Source organism: Sphaerodactylus townsendi, linkage group LG15 (assembly GCF_021028975.2).
Source record: "Sphaerodactylus townsendi isolate TG3544 linkage group LG15, MPM_Stown_v2.3, whole genome shotgun sequence".
Classification (NCBI taxonomy): Eukaryota; Metazoa; Chordata; class Lepidosauria; order Squamata; family Sphaerodactylidae; genus Sphaerodactylus; species Sphaerodactylus townsendi.
Window position 1 is genome coordinate 39,712,336 of NC_059439.1, and position 18,246 is coordinate 39,730,581.

At 59.1% G+C, this 18,246-nt stretch overlaps 2 protein-coding genes and 1 long non-coding RNA gene across 5 annotated transcripts; 2 read left to right on the forward strand and 1 right to left on the reverse strand.

Moving 5' to 3' along the window:
• Nucleotides 1–240: 240 nt before the first annotated feature.
• On the forward strand, nt 241–3,822 carry LOC125443987 (2-acylglycerol O-acyltransferase 2-B-like). Of its 3 annotated transcripts, XM_048516422.1 has the most exons (6): nt 243–407; nt 666–844; nt 1,038–1,242; nt 1,395–1,569; nt 1,765–1,964; nt 3,331–3,822. In XM_048516422.1, exons 1-6 carry the CDS (start codon nt 314–316, stop codon nt 3,483–3,485), a joined length of 1,008 nt encoding a protein of 335 aa, XP_048372379.1. In that variant the 5' UTR covers nt 243–313; the 3' UTR covers nt 3,486–3,822. The 3 variants fall into 3 exon arrangements, with proteins under 3 accessions (XP_048372380.1, XP_048372379.1, XP_048372381.1); XM_048516423.1 differs by lacking the exon at nt 1,395–1,569 and having other exon boundaries at nt 241–407; XM_048516424.1 differs by lacking the exon at nt 1,395–1,569 and having other exon boundaries at nt 256–381.
• Nucleotides 3,823–9,546: 5,724 nt separating this feature from the next.
• MOGAT3 (monoacylglycerol O-acyltransferase 3) lies at nt 9,547–15,766 on the forward strand. The gene is made up of 7 exons (XM_048516403.1): nt 9,547–9,898; nt 10,421–10,528; nt 13,820–13,890; nt 14,251–14,455; nt 15,038–15,209; nt 15,311–15,495; nt 15,584–15,766. Exons 1-7 carry the CDS (start codon nt 9,829–9,831, stop codon nt 15,736–15,738), a joined length of 966 nt encoding a protein of 321 aa, XP_048372360.1. The 5' UTR covers nt 9,547–9,828; the 3' UTR covers nt 15,739–15,766.
• LOC125443976 lies at nt 10,040–15,051 on the reverse strand. Its single transcript, XR_007246212.1, has 3 exons — nt 14,340–15,051; nt 12,321–12,579; nt 10,040–11,384 (listed from the first exon to the last, which is right to left on the reverse strand). It is a non-coding gene; the product is annotated as an uncharacterized LOC125443976 (long non-coding RNA).
• Nucleotides 15,767–18,246: the final 2,480 nt, after the last annotated feature.

An 18,246-nucleotide genomic window follows, 5' to 3' on the forward strand; every position in this document is an offset into this window, starting at 1 on the left:
CGACTCGGAATGCACAAAAGGAAAGTGCCTCTGAGCACATGCAAAGAACCTTTCCTACCCCGCGCGGTTCGAATCCCACTTCCACCGCGGACACCTGCTGGCTGTGCTCCGCCTGGCCTACCTGTCCGGGTTGCTGTGAGGAGGAGGAGGAGGAGGCGTTGTGTCTCAGCAGGGGTAAGGGATGGGGGTGGGACGGGGATCACGTGCTCGCGCGGACCCGAGCCCCAGCGAGCAGAAAGGGGGCGGGGCCTGGCCCTAATAAGGCTGGCGTCCCGGCGGTGGGGTCTGCGCCTCGCCTCTCCTCGCCTCGGCCATGTGGCTCCGCTTCGCCCCCCTGCGCCTGCCGCTCCGACGGCGCCTGCAGACGGCCGCCGTGCTCCAGTGGGTCTTCTCCTTCCTGGCTCTGGGTAAGGAGGGCGGGCTGGGCTGCCGCCGCCTTCGCTCGCCGCCCTTCCAGGGCCCGGAGGAGCCCGACGGGTTTTGCGCCGCCCGCTCCCCAAGCCTGCCTTGCCGTGCCTCCTGAAAGCCTGCGCGCAGGGATGGGGCGGCTCCCTCTGAGCATGAGCAGAGCGCAGGGCTCCCGCGTGGCCTTGGGAGCCTCTGGCGGCGGGGGCTCCTGCCACCCCCTCCCCCTTATTTCTCTCTCGCTCTGCCCCCCTCCCCAGCTCAGTGCTGCCTGGGCCTCTTCGTGCTGCTGCTGCTGGGCGAGGGCTGGGCGCTGGCCGTCCTTTACGCCGCCTGGCTCTACCTGGACTGGGAGACGCCCGCCCGCGGGGGGCGCCGCTCGGCCTGGGTGCGCCGCTGGGCCGTTTGGCGCCACTTCCGCGACTACTTCCCCATCACGGTGAGCCGCCGACCTTCCCGGGGAGCGGGCGGGCGGGGGTCGTGGCTCAGGCGCGGGACCCGGGATCGCGGATAGGTGAGGCTCCGGCGCTTGCTCCCCTCCCTTGCCAGTTCTGTCCCGCCGGTGGTGTCCCGGGAGCCAGGTGGACTGCCCCGCCCGTTGTTGCCCACTCCTCTTTTTGGGGCCCCTGCAGCTGGTGAAGGTGGCGGACCTGGATCCTGCGCGCAACTACCTCTTCGGCTTCCACCCCCACGGCGTGCTGGTGGCGGGGGCCTTCGGCAACTTCTGCACAGAGGCGACGGGCTTCCAGGAGCTCTTCCCTGGCCTCACCCCCCACTTGCTGATGCTGCCCTTCTGGTTCAAAGTGCCCTTCTTCCGAGACTACATCATGAGCGGGGGTGAGTGGGGGGTGGGTGGACTTGGAGCCGGGGGTTCAGGAGGGCGGCCCAGTTAAGGCCCCTTGGCCAGATGTCTGGGTCCCGGTCGGCCTGGTGACCTGTGGCCTGGCACATAAGGGGGCCGATCCGTGACTGCTGGTTTCTCCCACCAGGGCTGGTGTCCTCTGAGAAGGCCAGCGCCTCCTACCTGCTCAGCAAAGAAGGCGGGGGGCAGGTGGCGGTGGTAGCGGTTGGGGGGCCACCGGAGTCTCTGGACGCCCGCCCTGGGGCTTTCACCCTCCAAATCCTGGGCCGCAAGGGCTTCATCAAGATGGCGCTGCAGCATGGGTGAGCAGGTGCAGGTGGGGGCCTGTCTGACTCCAGCACAAACCGAGAGGACCAAACGGTCTCTCTGGGCAGGGATCTCCTCATGGCCCGGGAATCGCTGCCACAAGCAGGCGGGGCTCGCAGGCCACAGCACCAGAGGGGGTCTGCCCCGTCTCATGCTGCTCAGGGTCTGCCCTCTTTGCCGCCTTTCCCCAGAGCCGCCCTGGTCCCCGTCTTCTCCTTTGGGGAGAACGAGCTCTTCAATCAGATTCCCAACCCAGAGGGCTCCTTCCTCCGCACTGCGCAGGAGCGGCTGCAGAAGGCCATGGGGCTGGCGCTGCCCCTCTTCCACGCCCGAGGGGTGTTCCAGTACAGCTTCGGCCTTCTGCCTTTCCGGAGGCCCATCCATACTGTGGGTGAGTGGCACAAGGCGGCCTGCCCTCCCCCCCCACACACACACGCACACGCCTGGGGGCCGGCTGCTCTGCTGCCCTTTGGACAGGTCTGGCCAACCTGCCCTTCTCTTGGGGGGGGGGCAGGGGGGGGAGGTTGCTGCAGGTATTCCCAAAAGTTTTGCAACTGTGTCTACAGTGGGGCTGGCTTGCCAAGCGCACAGAAGCAGCTTTGGACTTTGGGCTGGGGGGAGGCTCAGGGGGCTGGATCGGTGGACGCTGAGGCCCCTCAACCTGTGACCTTTGGGTGAAAGTGGAAAAGTCTTCCACAAGGGCGGGGGGGGGGAGTGAAAGAGAGGAGGGCCCAAAAGAGCAGCCGTTTCCCCTGCACAGAGAGGCCGAGCTGCTCTTGAATGCCTTCTGGGAGACCCGTGAAATTGCCTGCTTCTGAACCGACCCCCTGGCCTCTATCAAGGTCTTCCTCGTCCGCTCAGACTGGCAGCCGCTCTCCAGGGTCGCGTGCGAAGGAAGGCCTTTCCCCTTCACCTGCTGCCTGGTTCTTCCAACTGCAGGGATTGAACCGGGGGGGCTTCTGCATGCCAAGTGGAAGCCCCAGCCACTGAGCTTCCGCCCCTTCCCCCGACAGGAGCAGCAGTGGCGAAGGAGGTTAAGAGCTCGTGTATCTAATCTGGAGGAACCGGGTTTGATTCCCCGCTCTGCCGCCTGAGCTGTGGAGGCTTCTCTGGGGAATTCAGATTAGCCTGGGCACTCCCACACACGCCAGCTGGGTGACCTTGGGCTAGTCACAGCTTCTCAGAGCTCTCAGCCCCACCCACCTCCCAGGGTGTTTGTTGGGAGGGGGGAAGGGCAAGGAGATTGTCAGCCCCTTTGAGTCTCGTGCAGGAGAGAAAGGGGGGATATAAATCCAAACTCCTCTTCTTCTTCTTCTCGGGGACCCGTGTGTGTCCACATGTGTATCCGCACCCAGTCAGGATTCAGGACGGTGGCCTCGTGGGCCCAAGTTGCCAATGTCTCCATTTGCTTCACTGGGCAGGGGAGGCTTTTGGGGCTGAGGTTTAGCAGGGAAGTCTCTACTCAGCATGTGGAAGGTCTGAGGTTCATTCCCCCGACGTCTCCAGTTGAAAGTCCCAGATTGCAGGTGAGGTGAAATACCTTTCTCTGCCGGAGACCCAGGTGGGGCTGCTGCCAGACTGCGTAGACATGCCCGGCCTTGATGGAAGCAGCAGTAGCTCCATGTTGCTGAACTGGGCCCTGGTCCCGCCCTTGGCATGACCTCCAAACTGGCCACGAAGGTGGCTGGAGAAGAGAGGTGGCCAAGGGTGGTGGTGGGCAGGGGCCATCTGATGCCTCCCCTGCTCTCCTCCCACAGTGGGGGCCCCAATCCTTGTGCCCAAGACTCCCAGCCCGTCTCCGGAAGCCATTGACCAGCTGCACAAGACCTACCTGGAGAAACTCGTCCAGCTGTTTGAAGACAACAAGGTCAAGTTTGGAGTGCCTGAAAACAAACATCTCAACCTGATCTAGAAGAGGGCTTTGAGCGGGGAGGGGGGGGGCCTTGGCCTCGGCCCCTTCCTGGACTGAACTCTTTGGCCTTGTGGGGAGCAATCGCTGCCGTCACTGGATGAAAGGAGACCTTCTCAGAAGTAGAGGGTCCTCTGCAGGGGGCACAGGGCGTGGGCAGAGGACATCCCAGAAATGGCATCCAGGCACCTGTGTGTATGGGAGCGGGAGGGGGTGGGCACGGTCGTGGGGGTGGGACTTTCAGAGCATGACACCCCTCCCCCTTTTGGTTGTTTGCTTTCCAGTGAAATAAAGTGGGAACAGAGGTGGTTGTGCCATTCTCTGGTCTCAGCTCCTGCAGGCTGAGCTTCTGCCGCTCTTTCTGTTTCAGATGCACTGTGTGGTTGGGAGGGGTGTGTGAGCTAAACTCACTCCCAATTGGCCCAGGGCAGGGGGAGTGGCCTGGGGTCTCTGCCCAGTTGTCCTGTCCAGCGCTGCTGCAATCCAGACGGCTGTTGCAGAGACAGGGCAGGACCTTGACTCTCCTGGTGGGGGTGGGGGTGGGGGGTGGGAAAGAGCACTAAAAATAGTTTTCCACCCTCTTGAACTTCACAAATGACCAGACCGGATCCTGGCTTTCATCATGGCTTTGGGCAGGCGCCAAGACGTCTACTGGGGCCCTGACTGCACGTATGCTCTCTGCAATGTTTTGGCTTGGGAATGGTGTGGGAAAGGCACTCTTCGCATGCTCTGAAGAGTCCTATTTTTTTTACTTCTGGTCTGGTAACTATGGATCCCTCAACTGCCATCATTGGCGGGGGGGTGGTGCACAATATATCCAGGCCCCAAGATGCTAGACCTTGACAGGGAATTTAGCCTTCCTGCCTCCCTGCTTCTAAAATCCCGTCTTCAGATGAAAACCTCCAGATCGTTCCAGGCCCAGACCTTGGTCCCTTCAACAGCATCATCCAATTCTAAGATTTTAGGTGGGGCAGAATGACCCAATGCCAATTTCATTTTTTTAAAACTACCTATTCATAGAATAATGGAAGAGACCACGAGGGCCAGCCCCCTGCCATGCAGGAACACACAACCAACAACCCCTTGACAGGTGGCCGTCCAGCCTCTGTTTAAAAACCTCCAAAGAAGGAGACTCCACCACACTCTGAGGCAGCAGATTCCACCATTGAACTGCACTTACTGTCAGGAAATTCTTCCTGATGTTTGGAACGAGTCCTCCACTTTCCTGCACCTTGAACCCAGGACTCTGTGTCCTAGTCTCTGAGGCAGCAGAAAACGAGCTTGCTCCATCTTCCACAAGACAATCCTTCAAATATTTGAACATGGCTATCATGTCACCCCTTAACCTTCTCTTCTGCAGACTAAACATATTTAGCTCCCCAATCCACTCCTCATAGGGCATGAAATCAGGCTTTTTACCATTTTGGATGCCCTCCTCTTGACCAATTCCAGGCTGTCAATATCCTTCTTGAATTGTCGTTCGCAGAACAGTATTCCTGGGGTGCCGTCCGGACACGCAGGGGGAAACACCATGTATGCAGGGGGCGACCGGACACGCAGGGGGGCGTCCAGTCACCTGGGGGGGCATCTGGACATGCGGGGGGCATCCGGAAATGAAGGATGATGTGTGGATACGCAGGGGGGGCGTTCGGACATGCAGGGGGGGCTCCACGCACTCAAAGGGGAGTCCGGACGTGCAGGGGGGTGTCCAGACATGCAGGGGTGCTATCCAGACATGACTGGAGTGTCTGGACACACAGGGGGGTGTCTAGATACTTGGGGGCGTCTGGACATGTAGCGGGGGCATCTGGAAACGTAGGGTGACGTGCGGATACGCAGAGGGGCTGTCCGGTCATGCATGGGAGTTGTCCGGACACACATGGGCCATCCGGGCATGCAGGGAGGGCGTCCGGACATGTGGGGGGCATCTGGACATGCAGGGGGAGCGTCCGGACACGCAGGGGGTCAGTCCGGACATGGGGGCACCTTAAGAGTATGCCACACCTGTTCATCCCAGTCTTGATACCCTTCTCCCTAATCTGTTTTCTTCTCCCCCTCCCTATCTGTTGACTTCCCAAAGCTTTTCCAGAGAGTTTGTCCTGGCCAGGTTGAGCCCCCATTCCTTAGCAGCTGTGAGGGGAATCTTCAGGTATTTACCTTTTCCAGAACAAACCTGCCCCTGTTCCTTGGGTCGGACTGGCATGGCTGCACCCAGCCTTCTGGAGTGTTCTGTCTTTGCTAATCCCAGGGAGCGGGATCTCTCAGTGTGTTTGTCAGTTCATTCTGTTGTGTGCTCTTTACATTCCAGTCGCAAAACTCCGTGCTGACCGGGATCCAAAAAGAGCTCTTGGAGCAGCAGAACTTCTACTCTTTGTTGGGTGATGAGCAATTAGCCACATCTATTGGCTGCTCAAGACTGATGTGTCGTAGAGCTTTTGTTGGCGGAAAGGAGCCTGGCCCCTCTCCGTAATGCACTGCTGCATTTCTCGAGAGAAGTAAGCAGGCCTATTGAGACTGCAGAGGACTGCGCTGGGATCAGGGGCCCCTCTCCTTTCTTTGGCAAGCGGACAGCCAGGCAGCCTGCTGGGCGTGGCTCCTTCCGGGCAATCCTGCTTCTGGTGGGAACTGCTGCCCACCTGAACAACACTCAGCGAGGAGAAATGTATTGTGCATTATTGGATCCAACCCCTTTTGGTCGCCCTCCTGGAAAGCCCGTTCCCTAGGGAGGCTCATCCCGGATTTGCCCTGCATGCCTCTATTGGACAGCCACTTCTTTGGGATTCCTTTGTGTCACTGGGAGCAGCAGTGGCGAAGGAGGTTAAGAGCTCGTGTATCTAATCTGGAGGAACCGGGTTTGATTCCCCGCTCTGCCGCCTGAGCTGTGGAGGCTTATCTGGGGAATTCAGATTGGCCTGGGCACTCCCACACACGCCAGCTGGGTGACCTTGGGCTAGTCACAGCTTCTCGGAGCTCTCTCAGCCCCACCCACCTCACAGGGTGTTTGTTGTGAGGGGGAAGGGCAAGGAGATTGTCAGCCCCTTTGAGTCTCCTGCAGGAGAGAAAGGGGAGATATAAATCCAAACTCTTCTTCTTCTTCTTCTTCTTCTTCTTCTTCTTCTTCTTCAGCTCCTATAACTACTGCTGTTTCTCCAGCCAAAGTGTGGTTGTGGTTCACGTGACTCTGCTCGGGCCAAGGTCTTCCTCTGGGACATCCCTCTGCTGTCTGATCCTTTTATTATTTCCTTGAACCTTTACTCAAATGCTTGGTTTCCGGATTCTCAGATCAGACAGTTCTTTCAATCCTGCTCCACAGGGGCCATCCCTCCTCTTTCACAATTTCTGGACTTGTTCTTCTGTCTGTCTTTAACAACTCTTCCCTTCTCTCCCTCTCCTCCTTGTGGCCATTCCCAGCAGAGAGTTGGAAGAGGGCAGGCACTCTCTCACTTCCTGTTTCCCTCTCCTCATTCAAGTCCTCCTGCACAGGTGCTTCTGAAGGCAACATTTTCAGTGTTCCTGTCCTTGATTACCTTCCCCACAACACATTTTAACCTGACCTGGGAAAAAGATCAGGTTGCTCGGTCATCACTGGTCAGCTGTCAGGAGGTACCAGGAGCCTGCTTGCTCTTCTCCCACAGTCCAGGTCAAGACTCCCTCATCCTTGGTTCTCCTCCCCCTAACTGGCAAGGGTGCTGTCTTGGGCCCCTCAGCCTGTGGAAGCAAGAAGAGGTCTCTCCCTGAGCTTGAGCTCCCCCAAATGTGTCATGGTTCTGGGTGAGACACAAACCCTGGTCAGAACCAGGGGGCATACACTGAAAATACTGGGGGGAAGAATTAGGACTAATAAAAGGAAACACTTCTTCATGCAATGTGCGATTGGTGTTTGGAATATGTTGCCACAGGAGGTGGTGATGGCCACTCACCTGGATAGCTTTAAAAGGGGCTTGAACAGATTGATGGAGGAGAAGTCGATTTATGACTACCAATCTTGATCCTCCTTGATCTGAGATTGCAAATGCCTGAGCAGACCAGGTGCTCGGGAGCAACAGCCGCAGAAGGCCATTGCTTTCACCTCCTGCATGTGAGCTCCCAAAGGCACCTGGTGGGCCACTGCGAGTAGCAGAGAGCTGGACTAGATGGACTCTGGTCTGATCCAGCTGGCTTGTTCTTATGTTCTTATGTTCTTACAGGCCAGACATGTCTCAGGATGAACAAGAAAGGGCGCACCTGTACTAAGGAGGACATCAGTGGTGTGGGCTCAGGAGTCAAAATGTCACAGCGCTCCTTGTGAAGGAGGGGGAACGTGATTGGCATGCTGGCCTTTGGCTTTAGGGCCCTGGCGGAGAGGTTGCCTCCCTGGGCTGTGAGCCCCTTTGCTAGCCCTGAAGCCAGCGACAGCCTGTGGCAGCCCCAGCCTTGGCCTTTGGCAGAATTAAGCCACACGGAGACTCCTGCTGCTTCACAACCATTTCCTCAAAGCCAAAAAACCTGCAGTGTCTCATAGGGGTGGGAGTGAATGAGGAGGGCAGTAAATATTCAGGGGTGAGCTAGATGTCCTCGTTGAGCTCCTTTCTGCCACAAGGGGGATTTTTCACTGCTGCCGAGACCACGGATGAACACGGGAAGATGCCTTCTTTGGAACCAGAACCAAGCCCTCCGCTCATCCAGGTCAGTCTTGTCTGCTCCAACCGGCAGCCCAGGGCTTCATTGCTGTGACGGATGGCAGGGCGGCCTCTGTGGTTTCAACAAGTTTATTAACAGCTAACAACAAGAGCTATGAGAACGGGTCTGTCAGGAGCTTTCAGACTGTCAGGTCCCAGTCCCAGCTGCTTTTCCCTCGGTCTCTTAACTCTTAAAAGTAGAGCATCGCTCTCCAGGTGAGAAACGCCTTCCACATCACCTTTCAAATCTTTAACTGGAGGGGCTGCTGGGATTGAACTGGGACCCACTGGTATGCCAAACAGCCCTGGTCTAAGAAGGGGAGGCGGCTCAACTGGGAAAGTCCTCCTCTCCAGAACCCACTCCCCTCCCCAACTCCAGCCAGGCCCTTAGCGGTAATTTGTCATTTATTTATTAATACATCTATATCCTGCCTTTCCTCTTGGTACAAAGTGGTCTGCTAGACTTACGTAAACCACCCCCCACTCCCACTACAGTTGACGAGCAGTTCAAACCTCCTCCCAAACCCTGGGAAACCTTCATAAGATCTCCAAAGGGGGGGGGGGTCCTCATGTTCGATGCCAGAATTCGGGGGGGGGGGGTGTTGCCTGAGAAGTGTGGTTGGTCCTTCCAATGTGCGGCACCTGAGTTGTGGTGGGTGACAGCCAGCACCTCCACGGGAACTGAGCAACAGGCTGCCAGCCCAAGAGGGTGTTTCCAAAGGGGCCTCCCGCCTTCTGCCCAGCCAGCCCCTGACTTCCTATCTTCCAGGGCAGCCCCATCGGGAACCCCTTGCAGCAGTCCAGTCAAGGCGGAAGGGGGGGTGTGAGGTGGAGCAAAGAGACGCCCAGATGCCTTCCGAGCCGCTCCCGATTGGAGCTCAATACACGGCAGACAGGCAGGGGCAGCTTCGGCGCCGCTGTCCGCCAGGGAATGGTGCGGCGCACACGGGGGTGGGGTGGGGTGGGGTGGGAGGTCCTCTCCGCCGATTGCCCGGGCCAGGGTGGGGCACGTCTGTCTGGCAAACCTGGCTGCGACACCGGAACCGCCACACACACACGCACGCCTCGTTGGCTGTCCTCGGAAAGGGGTGGCGGCGCAGGACGCGGCTCTAAACAGCCCTCCGACGACCGCCCCATGCCTCCCCCCCCGGCCCTTCGGAAACTGCCCTGGCAGGCTCGCCCAGACAAGGCTCGCCCCTCCCCCCGTCTGGGGGCCTTTTGGGGGCCTGCATGGCCCTCCTCCGCGCGCGCCCTCTGAGAGGCCAGCGACGACCCCGGTCCCTACGGCCGAGAAGGAACTGGGGAAGGGGGAGGCAGCCCTCCTGATGGCCGAGCGAAGGGAGGGAGCGGCGCTCTGTACATGCTCTCTGGTGCTGCCGTTGCTCGCCCTGCCAGGAGCGCAGGGCGGTGCCCGCGGGGCGCGCATCTCTCCCTTGAGCCACCAGCAAACGCGGCGCTGTCCCAAGGACGAGCCCCCTTCGCGGCGCTCCCGGCCGGCTGCCTCCCCATCCCTGCCTTCCGCCCCGTGCGCGAAGCGAGCTCCTTATCGTCCGCGCCTCCCTCCCCACCCCCCCTCCCAGGCAGCCGGGCCAAAGTGCGGCGCGGAGGCGGCCAGGTTGGCACGAGACGCTCCCGACGGGCCTAGACTGCTTGGCTGTGCAGCCCCGCGTGACTCGGCCCGGACCACCATGGCGCCCGCCCACCCGCGCCTCTCGGCCCTCAGCGTGTTCCAGTGGGTGCTCACCTTCCTCTTCTTCGGTAGGACCAAGCGCGGGTGGGCAGGGCAGGCTGGCGAGGGACGCCGGTGTAGCGCTCGGGAGAAACCGGATCTGCTTTGTCAAATCACGGTATTTGGGGGGCGGGGGCGCCTTCCGAGGGTTCGGGATGCCCGTGGTCTGGTCTTGCATTCGTCCCCGAGTTTCTGGCAGTCCAGTTTTATTGCATATTTACTCTGTGTCCTCTGAGTTGTTTGCTTGAAATTACTTATCTGTTATGTGATGATTTTTATTTAAGTTTTATGCAAAACATTTATTAGCCCCCTTTCTACCTTGTGGCACTCAAGATGGCTCACGACGTAAATAAAACAAGGATGGTTTAAAAAGACACACCTGAAAGAGCCCAAGGCCGAGTGGTGGTCTCTGCTTTCCAACTTTGCACTCCTCCTGGAGGCTCAAAGGGCAAAGGTGAATTATCAGAGAAACACCCGAAGTGAAGCTGCACCCCCCTCCCCCCCACCAGGAGTCCCCCCCACTGACGCTGCCTCCTCCGGCCTCTCCACAGGGATCTTCTTCACGAGTGTCCTGATTGGCCTGCTCTTCACCTCCTACTGGTCTATCACAGTCCTTTACTGCACTTGGTGGATCATAGACTGGGAGACCCCGGAGCGAGGTGAGCCCCCCCCCCTTGCTGCCCGGAACCTGGAACGCTCCTCAAGCCAAGCCCAAGTCTGCACTGAGCCACACACCTGGCCTCCAGAGGGCTACTCCAAGCCACTCACTGGGGGGCCAGTCTGAGGGTGCCACTAGCTCTGGGGTTGGGGCTTCCTGTGCCCAGGGTACATTTTGTCAGGTGCCAGGTGTGACACCCACGAAGGTGCAGTTCTCAGGGGGCAGGCAGGTGGTTACAAAGGAGATCAGGCATGGGATGATGGGATGGAGTCCTGGTGAGCACCACTTCTGGCAAGAGAGCCGGGGGGGGGGCAGCTAGACAGGAGGACACGCACAGCTGCACAGTCAGGGGAAGAGTTCACGCAAGGCTAGGCAAGCTGGCGGGGCAGCCCTGATCTCTGTCGGGCACACCCAGGCCCCCCCATGAGCACAGGACTCTCTTGGAAACCTTTGGGGCCCAGTCCTGCCCTGCCCCCTCGAAGGTGCAGCTGAAAAGGTGGCTGATGGTGGGCCAGTGCCACTTGACTGCCCATGGGGGGGCTCACCACTGCAGGGGCTCGTCTCCCCTGGGGGCCCCCATTACTGTTAGTGCATCTGTGCTTCATGCTGGTGGGGGCTGTGACCCGAGACCAGCCTCCCCCTCCAGCCTTTTCCAGGGGGTGTGCTGATCCCTGGAGCTCTTCAGTCTGAAGGATCCCCGTCCTCTCCTTGGTCTTCCTCTGGGCTCTGCAGACTCTTGGGCGGCTGATCCTTTGGGCATCTCTCTGGCGTCACCTTTCTCTTCTCCCTGCCCCCGCATGCTCTGTGTAATGCTTCATGCATCCAGCAACTGGTTTCTGGTCCACAAAAGCTCCCATCTGACAGAAGGAACATGTGGGTCACAGAGCAGCAGTGGCGTAGTGGTTAAGAGCAGGTGCATTCTAATCTGGAGGAACCGGGTTTGATTCCCTGCTCTGCCACCTGAGCTGTGGAGGTTTATCTGGGGAATTCAGATTAGCCTGGGCACTCCCACACACGCCAGCTGGGTGACCTTGGGCTAGTCACAGCTTCTCGGAGCTCCCTCAGCCCCACCCACCTCACAGGGTGTTTGTTGTGAGGGGGGAAGGGCAAGGAGATTGTCAGCCCCTTTGAGTCTCCTGCAGGAGAGAAAGGGGGGATATAAATCCAAACTCTTCTTCTTCTTCTTCTACGACTTGATCGGGCCAAGGGCATCTAACAGGCCCACCAGGCACGAAGCCCTGGACAGAGTCCCGCCCCCTGGCTCGGATCTACCACTGACCCAACAGCACCCAAGTTTTGAGCATCAGTCTCCCGCCCTCATCCAACCTCCAAAGGCAGCTGCCCGGTGCTTCCGCTGCCTCTGCTGACTCCGGTGTGTCAGCAGCTAACAGGAAGGGGCTGAAGTGCCCCCCTCCCCAGATCAACGGGAGACTCCTTTGCTTGCGTTCTCTACTTTGGAACATCAGAAGCAGAAGCCTGCTGGATCAGGCCCCAGAGGATCCATCTAATTCAGTATCAGAGCAGGTGCTCGGGAACAGCAGCAGCAGCAGCAGAAGGCCATTGCTTTCACATCCTGCATGTGAGCTCCCAAAGGCATCTGGTGGGCCACTGCAAGTAGCACTAGATCCAGCAGGTTCTTTCGTATGTTCTTATCGTGTCTCATACAGCAGCCAAAAGAGCTGCCCTAGAAGTCCAACTACAGGCACTGAGGCCGAGGCCTTCCCCTGCTGTTAATTCATAGCACTGGAATTCAGAGGTTGACTGCCTCTGACCACGGAGATTGAAGACCTCACCTCTGTCCCCCATGCAGCCCTTGGTCAGGCTCCTTCTGCCCCAAAGAGCCATTCGCACTCAGGGCTCTGCCATCGCCCGGGTGGGGGCACATTCTCAGCCACCCCCCTGCTGTGCTTTGGAGTGTGGCCCAAAACTGTCAACTCACAGCTGCCTTCAGTCCAGCTGTTTCATCTGGAACGGCATGCATCTGCCCAGATGTTTTGTTGTGGTCTAGATCAAGGCTAGGGAGATGCTGACAGATGAGCACCCACTCCTTGGCTAGAAGATAAGGGAGAATATTGCAGTTAGTAGCATCAGTAATCAGCAGTATTTTAATCTGAAATAAAACGTGCATGCTGTTTTCAGCTGAAGGCAAAGCTATCTTGTATTATACAGCATAAACTGCATAAGCGATCCCTAAAAGCTGTTCTCAAACACGGCAACCAAGGACGTAGGTAAGGGGGGGTTTCTCGGGTTCAACCCCCCCATTACATGTCCGAAGTTCCGCCCCCTTTGTGTCTTTTGGTATTTTTAAGGTTTTTTGTTTTGGCCTGCAGAGGGTGCAGTTTTTAGGCTAGCAGCACCAAACTTTCAGGGATGTTTTGGGAGGCTTGCCTTATGATACCACCCAGGGTTGGTGAGGTTTGGTTCAGGGGGTCCAAAGTTATGGACTCCCAAAAAGGGTGCCCCATCCCCCATTGTTTCCAATGGGAGCTAATAGAAGATGGGAGCTACACCTTTGAGGGTCCATAACTTTGGACCCCCTGAACCAAACTTCACCAAACCTGGGTGGTATCATCAGGAGTGTCTCCTATACTCTGAAGGTTTGGTGCTGCTAGCTTAACAATTGCACCCCTGACAGCAGCACCCACCAAATTTCCCCAGATTCTCCTTTTAAATCCACCCCCTTTGGCATGAATTTAAAGGGAGAATCTGAAGTCCCCAGTTTAAACATTGAAAGTGATGCTGTTTCAGGGTAGGAGAGAATCCACCCCCAAACAGCATCACTTTCAATGTTGTTTTAACTGGGGACCCCAGATTCTTCCTTTAAGGTGGATTTAAAAGGAGAATCTGGGGTTTCGAAGTTTAAACACCATATTAAGTGAATGCTGTTTGGGGGGTGGACTTCCAGCATCACAGCGGCTGCCCATGGGGGGGGGGCACAAAACTCAGATTTTGCACTGGGATCCATTTTCCCTAGCTACGCCTCTGCCCAGAGGGGAGGGCAGAAGGGGCTGCCGGCTGGGAGCCCAGCTGGTGGGGGGGGGCGAGGGAGGGCGTGGCAGGGGAGTCTGCCGTCCCGGCCTCAGAGATCTGCTTTTATAAGCACTGAGGCAAAGGGTGGGACTGGGGAGGCATGGCCACACCCCCAGGGGCGGGTGAGGGCGTGGCCCTCCCCCAGAACCCCCCCATAAAAATCTATACCTACGTCCCTGACGGCAAGGACCGAGTCAAGAAGGAAGGCAGGATTCCCAAGGGAAAGGATGGCATCTTTAACCCCCCCCCCTTTGCTCTGCAGGTGGCCGCCGCTGTGAATGGATGCGGAGGTGGCGGCTGTGGCGGCTGCACCGAGATTATTTCCCCATCAAGGTAGGAGGAGGGGAGACAGTCACCTGCTTGGCTCCGTTGTGGACATAACACCGGGGTGCTCCTTTCCTGGGGCTGGAGCAAACCCAGAAGGGACGGGCCATTCTCCCATTGGACAAGCCGTCTGCACTCAGTGGAGGAGGGGCGCTTATGAAGGGAGTTTTGCTGATTGCCTGGCCAAAAAGAATAAGGGGGTGGGGAGAGACCCCAAATGGCTGCCAGCAAGGGAGGCCCTGGGGAGATCTGGGAAAGCCTTGAGTCTCTGGTGTGGCCGATGGCAAAACTAGATCCTGACACACCTGGGGGTGGGAGGGGCACTCTGTGTGGCCAGTCCGCCAGGCCTTCTCTCGTTCTGTGTTGCAGCTGGTGAAGACGGCTGAGCTGCCCCCCACCCGGAACTACGTACTGGGCTCCCACCCCCACGGCATCATCTGTGCGGGGGCCTTCTCTACCTTCTGCACAGAGGCGACCGGCTTCTCTCAAACCTTCCCGGGCCTCAAGTCACACCTCTGTCTCCTCAGTGGGCTCTTCCACCTGCCCGTGTACCGCGAATACATGATGAGCTCAGGTAGGTCGTGTCACTGGGAGGGCCCAGGCTGGCCCGGCATGCAGGAGGTTCCCGTTCCTCTTCAGGGGCCATTCCTCTGGGTCTGGGCGAATGGGGGAACCTCTCTCCACTCAGGGGGAGCTGCCGCCACCAGCCAAAGGGGACGGGGCCATCTGGGAAATACCACCGGCTGACCTCTACATGAGCCACTCCATGTGGGCAGAAGTCCGTGGGAGGAGGGAGGACTCCCCTGAGGGCAAGAAGGGGCGTGCCGCCACCCACTGCCAGGGTCACCCAGCCCCCAACATGGCATCTGCAGAGCAGCCGTGTCTTTGCGGTGTCTGTGGTCCTCCAGACTACCTGGAGCACCTGACAAGAAGAGAACTGAAGCGCTGTCCTTCCACTTGCAGGCCGCTTGAGCACGTGGGAGGGGGCTTGCAAACAGCCTGGGTGAGGGAGTCCAGCTGCAGTCTGACGGGCCAGCCCCACGCAGAAGGCACGGCAGTAGTCCATGCGCCGCCGTCGCCAAGTCACGCGTCACTGGGGATAGGGCTTGCGCGACCGTGGCCGCCGCCTCCCGTACTTGCCTTTCTCTGCTTCCAGGCATGGTCCCGGTCAGCAAACGGTCTCTGGACTTCGTCCTGCGGGGGGGCCCGGGTCACGCCGTGATCATCGTGGTGGGCGGCGCAGCGGAGTCGCTGGGCGGCGCCCCCGGGGAGCACCGGGTCGTTCTGAGGGGGAGGCGCGGCTTCGTGCGGTTGGCGCTGCAGCACGGGTAGGAGCCTGGCCGGCGGCGGGGCAGGGGGCAGCCTCCCAAGCCAAGGGTCTGGCCGGCCTCCGCCCGCCTGACCTGCTCTTTCCCCTCCCCGCCCCCAGGGCCGACCTGGTGCCGGTGTATTCCTTCGGAGAGACCGACATCTTCCGACAACTGCAGTTCGCGGAGGGCAGCCGCGCCCGCCGCCTCCAGCAGGCCTTCAAGGAGCGCGTCGGCTTCGCGCCCTGCCTCTTCCGCGGGAGCTCCTGGGGACTCCTGCCCTTCGCCGCCCCCATCACCGTCGTGGGTACGAAGGGGGCGGGGCTAGGCGGGGACGCGGCTCGCCCTCCTCTCGGCCCCGCCCCGAAGCCCACCCCTGTCTCCTGTCTCCGCAGTGGGAGCGCCCATCCCGGTGCCGCGCCGCCAGTCGCCCACGGAGGAGGAGGTCGCTCACTACCACCGGCTCTACGTGGCCGCCCTGCGCTCCCTCTTCGAGGCCCACAAAGGCCAGTGCGGCCTCGCCCCCTCGGCGGAGCTCGTCATCGCGTAGCCCCCCCCTCCCTCAATAAAGACTCTCCTGGGAAGGACGCCTCTCTGCTCTGCGCCTCTACAAGGATCGTGGGGGCTCCTGCCCAAGTGGGGGCGACCCTGTGGCTGGCCAGTGGTCACTTTTGCCCGGCAGGGGAAGAGAGGGACACGTCAGAAGTGCCGGAAGCTGGACGGGGAGGGGGCTGCGGATGCTCTGAGACCACCCCATGGCTTCAGGCCTTCTCTTGCCGCTGGGGCTCTGCTGCCCTCTGCTGCCTCCAAGTCTTGGCTTTCCCCGTCGCTGGGATTCGATCCCTCAATCTCCTGGTTACTAGCCACAGTGCGCCTCTGCCCTTCTCCGCTGGAGCCTCGCCGACCTCCTTGCAGGTCCCGGGCAGGTGGGCCAGACACGACGGGGGGGGGGGCAGCCACGAGGGTAGAAGGAGATCCACACACACACACACAGACACACAGACACACAGCGGTGCAAGTAAAAGGGGAGGTATCCTCCTAGCAGCAGGACTCCTGCCCTGCACGGGCCTGTCATGACCTCCGGCCTCCCCATCTGGCGGGCGCCTCTTTCCTGCTCCCAAGAGACTCCCTCTGAATGAGCTGGGGGGGGCACTTCCCCCCTCCTGTTCTCAATGAGGCGCTTGTACTGGACGGGGCTAATGAGCTGGTGGGTGGCCAGAGCGCGAAGGGCGCCGCGCCTCGACGGCCAAGTAGCTGGGCCCACTGCCAGGCAGCCCGAGACTGAGGCAACCTTTGGAGAGCAAAGGGCGGCCCGAACACTGCGCTGAGGAGGGTCCAACACAGCGTGAGGGGTCAAAGCATGTAGGGAGAGGTTTCACCTCCACCCCCCCTTATGGCCGCCCACTTTCTGCTATGGAGTTAGGCTGGGGACCCCGCGCCCTCGTCCCAGGGGGTGAAACAACGCAGTGTTTCAGGAGCCCTGGGATTTATATCTCAGCCATTTTCCAATCCATTGTTCCATTCTTTAGGGGGAAGCTCACATGGTTGACATGAGCAACGCTGGTCTTAGGATGCTGTTAGGCCTTTTCCTTCACTTTGCCACATAGAACAACCCTGCTTTTCAGAAATCCCAGCAGGGCCCAGTGGCAGCAGGAATGCCAAACACCATCAATCCCAGCTTGATCTTTCCTGAGCCCGAGCACCTCCCCCTCCCCCTTCCCACCCCCAAAGGCCTTTTGCAGGGCTCTGCTTTTGAGAGCTCTTTCAAACATCACTTGGGTCACAATATGGCAGCCTGGCCATTGAGGTGCAGCAGGAGGGTTAGGAACTCCAGCTTCAGATACCAGGGTCTGCACCTCATCAGTTCTTCGTCAGCATGGCCAATTGGCCATGCTGGTAGCTGGGATGGGAATTGTGTAGTTCCTGAACATCTGAGAGCTCTAGGTTCCCACCCCCGGGCTAGAAGATTTGGTGTTTATACTCCTCACCCTCTTCACTTCCAAGGTCTCAAAGTTACTCCCTACTGCCTCCCACTCCTCTCCCTGCAACAGTGAGCTTCTCTCCCTGTGAAGTGAGGCTCTAAGTGATGTGTTTGGTCCCAGGTTGCCTGTGCAGGCTTCAAGGGGAGGCTCTGCCTGCTCTGTTGACCGAGTCGTGCCCCACTCAGGAAGGGGAAAGCTGGGACTCTGTGGCAAGAACAGTGACCCCCCAGGCTCCAAAAAACTGGTCCCTGAGTCCCAGCACGGCTCTTCTGAGGGGGATCTTCCTGAGGAGCTCCAGCCTGAGCCTCACTCCCTCGTGGGTCGGGTCTTCTGCTACTTGCATAGGGACAAGGGGGGGGAATCCATGGGTGCAGAAACCTTCATCCCACTGCACCCAGCTTGTCCCTCCCTAAACATAGCTCATTCCACACATGTAGAATAATGCACTTTCAAACCCAATTTTCACAACTGTTTTACCAAGTAGATTTTTACCCATTCAAGACAGCTTCAAAGAGCACTGAAAGCAGTTTGAAAGTGCATTATTCTGCATGTGCGGAATGAGCCAAAGATATCTTGAAGAGTATGGAAGTGGGGTGGAGTGGTGAGTATTGATTGCAAGCAAGAGAAGAAAAGGCCCCAGGAGAGGAGAGGGAGCCAGTCAGCTGCAAGAGACCCTGGGAAAGCAGCCTCCAGCAGAGAGGCCTGGAGAGGATCTGCTCTAGGAATCTGCCTTTCTTCCCCCTGGGGCAGGAACCAGCTCAGTCCTCCCCAACAGAGGTCAAGTGGTTCCAGCAGAAGCCAGAGCCAGAAAGTAGAACAGGCAGAAACCACCAGAAGGGCCTGGAGAATGCGGGTGGGGGGGGGGGGAGAGGAAGCCGGGCAAGAGTTCCACCCAACACCAGGGCTGCCAAAAGGGATCTGGCTGACATGGAGGAGGAGAAGGAGGAGGAGGAGAAGGAGGAGGAGATGCAGAGAGGAAGAAAGCCAGGAAGAGCTGGGACTCTGTGGCAGAACAGTGACCCCAGGCCCAAAACTGGGGCCCACAGGCAGAGTCTGGGGGGGGGGGGAGTGAGTAC

Bases quoted from the DNA above. Each gene is read 5' to 3' on its own strand.
- LOC125443987 (XM_048516422.1), top strand. From the start codon at position 314: ATGTGGCTCCGCTTCGCCCCCCTGCGCCTGCCGCTCCGACGGCGCCTG. The intron at 408-665 runs GTAAGGAGGGCG...CCCCCTCCCCAG, and splicing joins CTTCTCCTTCCTGGCTCTGG to CTCAGTGCTGCCTGGGCCTC. The intron at 845-1,037 runs GTGAGCCGCCGA...GGGCCCCTGCAG, and splicing joins GCGACTACTTCCCCATCACG to CTGGTGAAGGTGGCGGACCT.
- MOGAT3 (XM_048516403.1), top strand. From the start codon at position 9,829: ATGGCGCCCGCCCACCCGCGCCTCTCGGCCCTCAGCGTGTTCCAGTGG. The intron at 15,210-15,310 runs GTAGGAGCCTGG...CCCCGCCCCCAG, and splicing joins CGGTTGGCGCTGCAGCACGG to GGCCGACCTGGTGCCGGTGT. The intron at 15,496-15,583 runs GTACGAAGGGGG...CTGTCTCCGCAG, and splicing joins CGCCCCCATCACCGTCGTGG to TGGGAGCGCCCATCCCGGTG.